Source organism: Sphaeramia orbicularis, chromosome 12 (assembly GCF_902148855.1).
Source record: "Sphaeramia orbicularis chromosome 12, fSphaOr1.1, whole genome shotgun sequence".
Lineage (NCBI taxonomy): Eukaryota > Metazoa > Chordata > Actinopteri > Kurtiformes > Apogonidae > Sphaeramia > Sphaeramia orbicularis.
The window spans coordinates 8,412,998-8,425,602 of NC_043968.1; the positions used below are offsets into that span (position 1 = coordinate 8,412,998).

At 34.8% G+C, this 12,605-nt stretch overlaps 1 protein-coding gene across 2 annotated transcripts in view; it reads left to right on the forward strand.

The window, feature by feature from the left end:
• plpp1a (phospholipid phosphatase 1a) overlaps positions 1 to 12,605 on the forward strand; it is a 46,715-nt gene that overhangs the window by 7,511 nt on the left and 26,599 nt on the right. Inside the window, exon 2 of one of the 2 annotated variants that reach the window (XM_030148706.1) lies at positions 11,151 to 11,302. In XM_030148706.1, the coding sequence (XP_030004566.1) occupies positions 11,151 to 11,302 (152 nt within the window). Of the gene's footprint in view, positions 1 to 5,366; positions 5,522 to 11,150; positions 11,303 to 12,605 lie in introns of both variants that reach the window. The other variant, XM_030148705.1, reaches the window with a different exon arrangement.

Genomic DNA, 12,605 nt, shown 5'->3' on the forward strand with positions numbered 1-12,605 from the left:
GTAGTTGATTGCGTAACCATTGTTTTTCATGACTTTTGATGGTCTAATATTTTTTCCGTGACTTTAGATGTTCAATAAAATGGGGCCACAGTTAGAACTGTCCTGTTTGAACGTTAGTACAGTCTGTGTTTTATGTGGGGGGTGGTTCAGGAGCAGCTCCCAGGGCTGCACAGACACTGTCCTGCAGTCTGTAAATCTGATTATGAATGTGACTGGTATGGACTGTGACTCAGAACGTCCCTCAGCCCTTCTATGGTTAGTCTAAAACTACAGAACATGTAGTAACCGTCTGTAGGAAACACTGCACTGCTCTGAGTGTTCCTTTATTCCCACAGTGGCAGATTTTTGTGCATTGCCTCATGTATAATGTATAATTGGCTGACGGCGGTATGTGTGTGTGCAGCCACAAACAATATGACTGTACGTTCTCCCTGACTAATAAGGCAGCCTCCATGACTTTTTCTAGTAATGACTCACACTATGAAGTTATAAGAGACAGTGCTGGTGTTTCTGCACATGGGGAGTGTTTCTAACAGTCATCCACAGAGAAATGTGCACCATTAAGCACGCACATGTGTGGTAATACGACTGAACACAGCCAGATCAATGGGAGAGGAAAGAACGGTCTCAGGACTAGGGCTGTTCGAAAATATCAGTTCTACAATATATCATGATATTTCATTTCATAATAGTGTATCGATATGAAAAAGTACTGTATGGATATTTTTAGGTATTTATTCAAATGCAGATGTGGAGGAGGTTCATTTTTGTTTTTTGGTTTTCTTTATTGTTTCTATTTTCTTTATTATTATTTAACACTGTTTTATTAAATACTGGTTATTTGAAGCATCCTAAAAGCACGTTTTACTGTCTGAGAGGCAGATGTTGGTTCATTTGTTGGAACTGAACTAAAATACTGTTCTGATGTTAGTGCTGAACTACTAGAATATGAACATTTGAACAGGATCTTAAACTGTAATGTCTGTAAAACAGAATTTCAGTTTGAACACAGGAACATTTTGTGATATAACAATAGATCCTGTTGGGGTCAAATAAAAAAGTGTATAGTATTTGTGCAGATTTCTGGTGTAATTCAATTCTTGAAGGAAATAATCATTTAAAAAATGAAACAAACAAAAAATTGCCTTTTTAACAGTATCATGACATATCGTGATCCTAGTATTGTGATTTAAATCGTTTTGTCAGATTCTTGCTAATACGCAGCCCTAGTACTGAATACTGCACAGTTATATTACAGGTTGGAACAGTCCTGAATGTGTTCATGTTAACAATATACATTGTTGCCAATGGATACAAATGTTAAGGTGGTATGATTTTGGAGAAGACCTGGTCAGGACTTAAGTCTGAGTGATATGTGATAGGATTCTTTTGACTAAAACTATAACAGTTCAAATGACTTAATTAAATATCACAAAAAATAAATGGTATTTTAGTCGCTTTAGGGCAGCAGTAAAACAAATTCATGTGGTTCATACAGTTTGTTCATGTGCAGACAGAAAAAATCAGGTAAAATCGCAAATTGGCCATGAAAGTATGAAAAAATGAGATACATTTCTTTGTCCATATCACTCAGCCCTATTACACATACTTAAAAATGACTATATTTAGTCACTTTAGAATAAGGATCAACAAAGCACGGTAAATGCGTGCATGTTTTTTTCTTGCACTTTATTCTGTTGCTGCCTTGACCATTGAATTTCCCCCAGTGTGGAATCAATAAAAGTCTAATCTAATCTACTGTGATGCCTTTACTGGTGTGTTTATAGACTGTGTTTGTGCAGACTCACATCAGAGTGAATGTATGTTTATATGGACCTGCTTCTTCCTGTGTTACTGAACAGCTACACATGATGAGTTAAAGTGTAACACTGTTAGCTGGGGGTTTGAGAGTGACCTGCTGTCCTGACGTCGGCCTGTGTGTGTATATATGTGTGTGTGTGTATATATGTATGTGTGTATATGTATGTGTGTGTGTATGTGGCTGTTTGGCATTTCCAGCTGTTGCTCACTTGTCATCTTAGTGCCACCCAGCTGACAGCCCCAGCAGCTGCAGTACCAGGCCCATCTAACACTCAAAACAGACATAGAAGTAGACTGCAGTGTGTGTGTGTGTGTGTGTGTGTGTGTGTGTGTCGTTCATGTGCGTTACAGCTCCGTGTCGTGTCGGACCTTCACTTCATGCCTTCACGGATGAACGAGCGTGTCTTCTTGCGTCCGAGTGTGGCGCGGTGACAATGGGCCAAATGGGCCAAACAAACAGAGAAACGACAGCAGCGTCGCATTCAGACTTTGGACTGTCAAAACCAGTTAACATAATCTGTTATCTTTATGGTGTTTTATCTATAGGCAGCCATCAGTTGTGTCCACAGCACCATTCACAACTCAAATGAGTCTGTGTTCACACAACGGCGTCTCAGTCCAACTGGTTCCACAGTGACCACATATGGAATGTCAGGAACTAATGGATTAGTTTCTTTAAATACAATTAATGTGTGGTTTGTCACATACACTGGAAAAAATCCAAATCTTACCAAGTGTATTTTTTTCTCATTTCTAGTCCAAATATCTCATCACACTTAAAATCAGACCTAATCACCTAAAGAGTAACTTTTCAGTGCGATATAAGAACTGATTTTTAGACAATAGATCTGGAAAAAAATTATTTTAAGAAATCTTACTAAGATAATCTTCACTTGTTCCATTGACAGATTTTTTTTTTGCTTAATTCAGGATTTTTTTTTTTTTTTTGCTTAATTCAAGCAAAGAAATCTCCCAGTTAAATTTGACTACTACCCGTCTGTCTTCTCCGCCATCTAACCAGAAGTGGTAATTTTACTTTTTTCACTCTAAACTAGAGCTGAAACAATTAATCGATTAGGTGCTTGAAGCGAATGCAAAAAGTCACGATTCGATTAATCGACTTAAATTGATTGAAGGGAAATATTCTATTGCAGTTTTGCTGAATTGAAGCTTCTTTGTGCGTCACAGTAAGCGTCCGTGTGAAACACAACAGTGGAACCAATGTTTAACAGCAGAGAAATGAAGGAAACAAAGCTTTGATTCAGGAGAATTGGGGTTGAATGATTTTTTTTTTTTTGGATACTTTGAATCGATTAATCATTTCAGCTCTACTCTAAAACACAGATTAATCTCATTATTAATAGTTTATTATTTTATTATGTTAGCGGTCCCTTCCACTTCAGATCATATTGGGTGGATGTACTAACTAACCTGAACTAACATGAGTTTGACTCCCCCTGCTCTAGTTTATTAAAACTGTGTTGTTTATATGAATTCAGTGCAGTCTGGTTTTTGGTCTACACAAAATAAATCCCTAAATCTGTCACCATTACATGTACCGTTCAGTTTAAAACAGGGGTCTCAAACATGCAGCCCGGGGGCCAAATGCATCCTGCCAAAGGTTCCAATCAGGTCCGTGGGATGAATTTACAAAGTGCAAAATTCCACAGATTCATTTTAGTTCAGGTTCCACATACAGACCAATATGATCTACAGTAAAAAAAAAAGAAATCTGACAAAAAATAATGACTCCATATTTTCTTCTCAATTTGCTGTGAAGAAAATATATTATGTCTATAAATAATGACAGCTTCAAATATTTGTCTTTGTTTTAGTGCAAAAAATAACATTAAATTATGAGAATATTTACATTTACAAACTATCCTGTAACAATAAAATGTGAATAACCTGAACAAATATGAACAACCTGAAATGTCTAAAGAAAATTAAGCACAATTTGAACTATTTTCTGCCTGTTCCTCAGTGTTTAGTGTCTTTTTGTAGATCTAATCCATAATGTGCATGTAAAAATAATAAGTTGAGGCAGAATATTTTTAATATTGCACTTATTTTTCTTAAGAAATTTCAGTTTTTTCAGGTTATTACCTCCACCAAGGAGGTTATGTTTTTGCCAGGGTTTGTTTGTTTGTTTGTCTGTTTGTCTGTTTGTTTGCCTGTCTGTTTGTCTGTCCGTTAGTGTGCAACATAACTCAAAAAGTTATGGACAGATTTTGATGAAATTTTCAGGGTTTGTTGGAAATGGAATAAGGAAGAAATGATTAAATTTTGGTGGTGATCGGGGGTGGGGGGGCCCACGGGGGGGCCCACGGGGGGGCCCATTTCCAACAAACCCTGAAAATTTCATCAAAATCTGTCCATAACTTTTTGAGTTATGTTGCACACTAACGGACAGACAGACAGACAAACAAACAAACAAACCCTGGCAAAAACATAACTTCCTTGGTGTGGGGGGCCCACAGGGGGGGGGCCACTGATCAGCCTTGGCGGAGGTCTGCGCTCTCCGAGTGCTTCTAGTTCACATCTTTTTTGTTTGGATAGGTTATAAAAATAAGTATTTTCATAATTTATTGGGTTTTTTTGCACTAAAACAAAGACAAAAATTTGGAGTTGTCATTATTTATAGGTTATTCTGTTATTATTTTACTGGTCCAGCCCACTGGAGATCAAATGTGGAACCTGAAAGAAAATGAGTTTGAGAGCCCTGCTTTAAAGGATAAAAATTTTGCAAGGTTTTTACAAACTGTCTGCTTTTCTGTAAATACAACAGCTGGATGGAAACACACCTACTGTTTTCACAGACTTTTATGTTAACATTAACAAACCTCTGAGCTCAGTAATGCACATTTATTTATACGCCAACAAGAAAAAAAAAACAACCCTGCATCTTCCTTTTCACTTCCATTCCAGAGATGACTTTCTTTCTTTGACCTTTTTTTTTTTTTTTTTACCTCCGCCAAGGAGGTTATGTTTTTGCCGGGGTTTGTTTGTTTGTTTGTTTGTTAGCAACATAACTGAAAAAGTTATGGACAGATTTTGATTAAATTCTCAGGAAATGTCCAAAATGGGACGAGTAACAAATGATTTGATTTTGGGAATGATCCGGATCACTGTCTGGATCCAGGAATTTTTAAAAGGATTCTTTATCATTGGGAGATAGGGATATTTTCAACATATGTATGTGTAACTCCACAATGAATGGTCAGAGTGCTTGGTAAAAAAAATACAAAATAAGTTCCCAACAGGTTCTACAAGATATTGAAGAGTGATTCATCATGTGTAGCAAAAGCGATATAGTTGTTTGTCTGTGTGCAAGATAACTCAAAAAGTTATGGATGGATTTGGGTGAAATTTCCAGGAAATGTTGATACTGGCACAAGGAACAAATGATTAAATTTTGGTGGTGATGGGGGTGGGGGGGGGGTGGGGGGCAGATCTGCCTTGGCGGAGGTCTGCGCTCTCTGAGTGCTTTTCTAGTTTTCTGTTGTGCTTCATGTTGACCTTTGACCTGATCTCTCCATCCACAGGAGGTTTGCCTTTGGCAGCCTTTAACCTGGGTAAGATCCGCCCCTTCCAGAGAGGCTTTTTCTGTAACGATGACAGCATCAATTACCCTTTCCACCACAGCACAATCACCTCCACAGTGCTCTACACTGTGGGCTTCACGCTGCCCATTAGCTGCGTAAGTAGGATGACACATGACCTGTCTCATGGCAGATACTTTGACTCAGTCCAATGCAAAGTGCGTCTGATAAGTCCAGTGCATTACATGGAATTCAGCAGAATCAGCTGACTGGCACTGGTACATCTACGCATTATTATTATTGTTATATTTAATTCTGCAGATGCATTTGCATTTGTCTGCCAGTCAGAAAATCTGCAGTGGGAAAGTTCTGTGAGGACTGATAGAGTGTGAAAGGATCCGGAAATAAAACATGCAACACATTTCCACAACCTCTTTGACAAAGTCCGATTCTCACATTGATAACAGGTGGTGTTTTTTAAGGCTGGCTGCGACCTGTTATCACAGTGAAATGTGTTCTTTACCTCTGCTGCTGCAGGGTATTGTTCACCTACATTTGCTTCTACATTTGTATGCAAAAAGCGAAAGGCAAACGGAGGATGTCCACTTAAAGAAAACAAACAAAAAAAAAACAACACCGGTACCAAATGTTAGAGTAAATGTTCCAATTAACCTTATGATGTGGAAACTAATAAAAAACATAACAGCTTCACATGTGGGGCTAAAAATGTATAATTAATAATCTAATATGTAGGGGTGTAAGAAAATATCAGTTGGGCAATATATCATAATATTTAATTTTTACAATACTGTAACAATATTAAAAAGTACTGTATCTATAAGTTAAGGTATTTGTTCAAACGCAGACATGGCGGAGGTTCATTTTTGTTTTTTGTTTTTCTTTTTTGTCTGTCAAACTCTTATTTCTGTACTCACATGGGTATTTTTGCTCTTTTATATCTATATTCACATGGGTATTTTTGCTCTTTTATATCTATATTCACATGGGTATTTTGCTCTTTTATTTCTATATTCACATGGGTATTTTTGCTCTTTTATATCTATATTCACATGGGTATTTTGCTCTTTTATTCACAAGGGTATTTTACTCTTATTTCTATATTCACATGGGTATTTTACTCTTATTTCTATATTCACATGGGTATTTTACTCTTTTATTTCTATATTCACATGGGTATTTTACTCTTATTTCTATATTCACATGGGTATTTTACTCTTATTTCTATATTCACATGGGTATTTTACTCTTTTATTTCTATATTCACATGGGTATTTTACTCTTATTTCTATATTCACATGGGTATTTTACTCTTATTTCTATATTCACATGGGTATTTTACTCTTATCTCTATATTCACATGGGTATTTTACTCTTTTATTTCTATATTCACATGGGTATTTTACTCTTTTATTTCTATATTCACATGGGTATTTTACTCTTATTTCTATATTCACATGGGGATTTTACTCTTATTTCTATATTCACATGGGTATTTTACTCTTATCTCTATATTCACATGGGTATTTTACTCTTTTATTTCTATATTCACATGGGTATTTTACTCTTTTATTTCTATATTCACATGGGTATTTTACTCTTATTTCTATATTCACATGGGGATTTTACTCTTATTTCTATATTCACATGGGTATTTTACTCTCATTTCTATATTCACAAGGGTATTTTACTCTTATTTCTATATTCACATGGGTATTTTGCTCTTTTATTTCTATATTCACATGGGTATTTTGCTCTTTTATTTCTATATTCACAAGGGTATTTTGCTCTTTTATTCACATGGATATTTTGCCCTTTTATTCACATGGGAATTTTGCTGTTTTATTTCTATATTCACATGGGAATTTTGCTGTTTTATTTCTATATTCACATGGGTATTTTGCTGTTTTATTTCTATATTCACATGGGTATTTTTGCTCTTATATTTCTATATTCACATGGGTATTTTTGCTCTTTTATTTCTATATTCACATGGGTGTTTTTGCTCTTTTATTTCTATATTCACATGGGTATTTTTGCTGTTTTATTTCTATATTCACATGGGTATTTTGCTGTTTTATTTCTATATTCACATGGGTATTTTGCTGTTTTATTTCTATATTCACATGGGTATTTTGCTGTTTTATTTCTATATTCACATGGGTATTTTGCTGTTTTATTTCTATATTCACATGGGTATTTTGCTGTTTTATTTCTATATTCACATGGGTATTTTTGCTCTTTTATTTCTATATTCACATGGGTATTTTTGCTCTTTTATTTCTATATTCACATGGGTATTTTGCTCTTTTATTTCTATATTCACATGGGTATTTTGCTCTTTTATTTCTATATTCACATGGGTATTTTGCTCTTTTATTTCTATATTCACATGGGTATTTTGTTCTGTTGTTTGTATCCTACAAAAGTACTATTGTGATACTGCAGGTCATGCATGTAATTTTTTAAAACTGATAACTGTTTTGTTAAATAATGTTTATTTCAGTTATCCTAAAAGCCCGTTTTACTGTCTGAAAGAGGTAAATATTGTTTTTTTTTTGTTGGGATTGCACAAAAATAATGTAATAGTGTTGGATGATTCAGGGACTGTATCATCTGAACAGAATATGAACATTTAAGCAGGATCTTAAACTGTAATGTCTGTAAAACATAATTTTATTTATTTATTTATTCATTTATTTATTTATTTAGCGCATGTTTTTCGTACTGGTAAAGCCTGATGTTAAAACTTTATTTATCCAAATCCTGCACTTTAAGTTTTTACAGAGGACAGTTTTGTGATATAGCATTAGATTCTGTTTTGATCAAATTCCTGGTGTAATTAAATGTTTTCAGGAAATAATCTTTAAAAAAAAAAAAAAAGAAACAAAACAAACAAAAAAAAAACCTACCCTGTTAACAGTATCGTGATATATTGCGATATATTGTATGGTGATCCTAGTATTGTGAGTGGTATGGTATCACCAGGTTCTTGCTAATATACACTCCTGCTTACTAGGGGTGTTAGAAAATATTGGTTCCGCAATATATTGCGATATTTCATTTCACAATACTGTATCGATATTAAAAAGTATTGTATCGATATTTTTAGGTATTTATTCAAACGCAGACATGGCAGAGGTTCATTTTTTTTTTTTTTTTTCTTTTTCTTGATATTTTTTGGAATCCTGTGAGCTCTTTTATTTATATATTCACAAGGGTATTTTTCTCTGTTGTTTGTAAACTAAAAAAGTGAAATCAATGTTAAAACTGTATTTATCCAAATCCTGCATTTTGAGATTTGAGAGAAAAGTTTTGTGATGTAACATTAGATCCTATTCTGATCAAATACAAATGTGCTTAGTATTTGTGCATATTTCTGGTGCAATTACATTTTCCAAGAACTAATCATTTAAAAAAGAAACAAAACAAGCAAAAATATATTGCATTGTTAACAGTATCGTGATATATCGCGGTATATCGTATGGTGATCCTAGTATTGTGATTTGTATCGTATCACCAGGTTCTTGCTAGTACACACCCCTACTTACTAATTTGCTGGTTTTGTAGCGTCATAACACACCAACTCAAAATACTCAAACTAAAAACGCAGCCACAGTGAAAATAAGCAGCTACCTTCAGTCCAATGAAAAGAAAAATAAACTGGTGTAAGGTTGAATGTTTAGCTTTCATGTTTTTTTTTTGGGTCCCTGTTGTTAATTAGTGCCACAGACGTGCAGGCTGTGTCCCTGTGTTTCCTAAAATAGCAGGAATGCTCTCCTGGAACACACTCATTGTTTTGTGGAAAAATAACAGAGGCTCTACGTTCTGCTGCTGGTGTCTTTATTTGTGCATCTGTCTTTTGTTACTGTTTTGTGGAACCGGTCATTTGTCTTTTCCATCTCTGTCTGTGGTCCATGTCTTCATGTATCATTAATATTCACAACTGCAGTGTTTCATGCATTTTTATTCTTTTTTATGTTATTGTAGAATGTGTGAATATAGTGTTTAGATTAAAAAAAAAAAAAAAGGAAAAATGTGTGTTTTTGATGAAAGGAAGAGAAAACAGAAGTTACAACTCATTAGCCTCATAGCATAATTATCTCAGTCATACACTATATCAGGGCTCTCAAACTCATTTTAGTTCAGGTTCCACATTCAGCCCGATTTGATCTCCAGTGGGCCAAACCAGTAAAATAATAACAGAATAACCTATAAATAATGACAACTACAAATTTTTGTCTTTGTTTTAGTGCAAAAAATCCCATTAAATTATGCAAATACTTACTTTTATAAACTATCCAAACAAAAGAGATGTGAATAACCTCAAAGAAACTGAAACTTCTTAAGAAAAGTAAGTGTAATTTTAACAATATTATACTTCAACTAATCATTTATACATATGCATTACGGATCAGATCTGCAAAGACACTAAACACTTAGTAACAGGTAGAAAATAATTAAAATTGGACTTAATTTTTTTTTTTAGACATTTCAGATTGTTCATATTTGTTCAGTTTATTGACATTTTACTGTTAACGAAATTAACAAATTAACAAAATAACAAAAACTTGAATTACAAAAACATTTTCGTTAACTGAAATAAATAAAAACTATAATTAAAAGAAAAAAAAAGATAACTAACTGAAACTGTATTGTGTGCTTACAAAACTAACTAAAATGGATAAAAATTATGGATAAAATTCCCTTCGTTTTCGTTTTTGTCAATGTCGGATTGATGTGAAATTGATTTATTTCACTCTAACAGTTTTCTCTGCTGTCACCATACGACACTTGACGGTCCGTCACTTGTGGTTTCCAGTCGTCTTCTGGTCCCCACTCTACCTGGAAACATGGAGACTAAAGCTGGGAGAAAGCAGCAGAGTCCTGTCTGGGATTTATTTGAATACGACGATAAAGAGGAAGAGAAAAGAGACGACAAAACTAAAATTAATACTAAAACTAAACTAAAACTAAGCATTTAGAAAATAATGAAAACTAATAAAAACTATAAAACCTGCTCTAAAAATGAATTAAAACTAACTGAGTTAAAGAAAAAAAGTCAAAACTAAATAAAACTAAACTATAATGAAAAATCCAAAACTATTCGAACCTCGTCCCAGACCCCTGTTAGAAAACAAACATGTCCCAATACTTTTGTCCATACAGTGCATGACTTCAATTATGCAATGAGGCTAACAAACGGTTAGTCTTAGAGAGGAAGCCAGTGATCCAGTGTGTGACGTGGGAGTGTTTTGGGTTACGTTCAGGGGTGGTGGTGGTGGTGGGGGGTCTGTGCAGCTCTGACACGCTGACAGCTTCAGCTCGCTGTGGGTCGGTTCAGATCCAACAACACCAGCTCATCTGGAAACTCCATCAGCCAGTAGAAAAACAACAGAAAACAAACAATGAGTTTAAGAGAAAGTTGTGAGGGCTCAATAACCTGCTGTCACTTTGTTCTTTCATGTGTGTGTGTGTGACTCTTGTTGATTTTAACACCCATTCACTATCAGCTTGTTGCCATGACGACGCCATAACCACTAATTCTTGCATGGTGATGTTTCTGAAAGTGGGCGGAGACTGTGCTGCCTTCAGATCACATGTGACTGGTCTCACACGGCTGCTGCCTTCTGCTCTGCACGGGCACCTCACTGTTGCATCATGGGTAGGGGGGTGGGGGGGTTGCGGGTGCAGTGCAATGATCTTATAACCTGTATTTTTCGTTTGTGTTGTTTTTTTTCTCTCTCTCTCTCATTGCATCTTTACTAGTGGGACTCCCATTTGCAATACTCAATGTGCGACACAAACCTTTCCGCCGGGGCTTTTTCTGTAACGATGATTCGATCAAGTACCCCTTTAAAGAGGACACCATTTCCTATCAGTTGTTAGGAGGTGTTATGATTCCCATCACAATACTCATTGTAAGTGTTTTCGCTACAGTTGTCCTTTTACCTTTTCTCTCCAACTTTTAACTCTCTCCATTTTCTCATGATCTGTAGTTTCAGCTTAAAATATTTTTTTCTAATAATGTATTTGTGGATTTAACAGCTTGCTTAAAATTCCATTTACTAAAATAATTTACTAACAGCATGTCAATTATTACGTTTCTTTCTCACTTTCTTATTTTATTATTATTTTTTTTTTTTTTAGACAAAGCAGAAGAACGGTCATACATTTTAAATTTACAGACCCAAATTAATCCACAGCAGGTCAAACCATTTGCAAAAGAAAAAAAAGTCTCCAAATATAGCAGGTGTGTAAGCTATTTGCAGGAAGTGCAGAGTTCATTTGTGCTCAGCTGCTGTTCATGTTAAAAACAGCCACAAGGTATAAACTGTGGGGAAAAAAGACTTTAACTAAAACCTGATATGCAAAGGTTTTACTCTGGAAGTTTTAGTCGTCATAAATAATCCAAAACAAAGGTAGTTTCTGGCAGTTCTCTGAAAATCAAACACACTGGCTTCATTCATATTATCAGATGTTGGGCTAATGTTAGATTTGCTGCTAATCTTTTAAATCACAGGTGTCAAACATGCGGCCCGGGGGCCAAATCTGGCCCACCAAAGGGTACAGTCTGGCCCTTGGGATGAATTTGTGAAATGCAAAATTTGCACTCAGATATTAACAATCCTTTTAGTTCAGGTTCCACATTCAGACCAATTCAATCTCAAGTGGGTCAGACCAGTAAAATACGATCATAATAACATATAAATAATGACAACTCCAAATTTTTCTCTTTGTAAATGTAAATATTTTCATGTATTTACACTAAAACAAAGTATAATTTCACAAAAAAATGTGAATAACCTGAACAAATATGAACAACCTGAAATGTCTCAAGGGAAGTAAGTGCATTTTTAACAATATTCTGTCTGCTATTAAATGTTTTGTGTATTTGTAGATCCACTGTGATCTGTAAGTTATAATGTACATGTGTAAATGATAAACTGAGGCAGAATAGTGTTAAAATTGCACTTATTTTTTTTCAGTTTGTTCATGTTATTCACATTGTTTGAAAGGATAGTTTGTAGATGGAAACCTTTTCATAATGTAAATTAACTTTTTTTGCTTTAAAACACAGAGAAAAGTTTGGAGTTGACATTGTTTATATATTATTATGTTATGTATGATATACATATGATATATTATTTTACTGGTTCGGCCCACTTCAGATCAAATTTAGCTGAATGTGGCCCCTGAACTAAAATGAGTTTGACAGCCCTG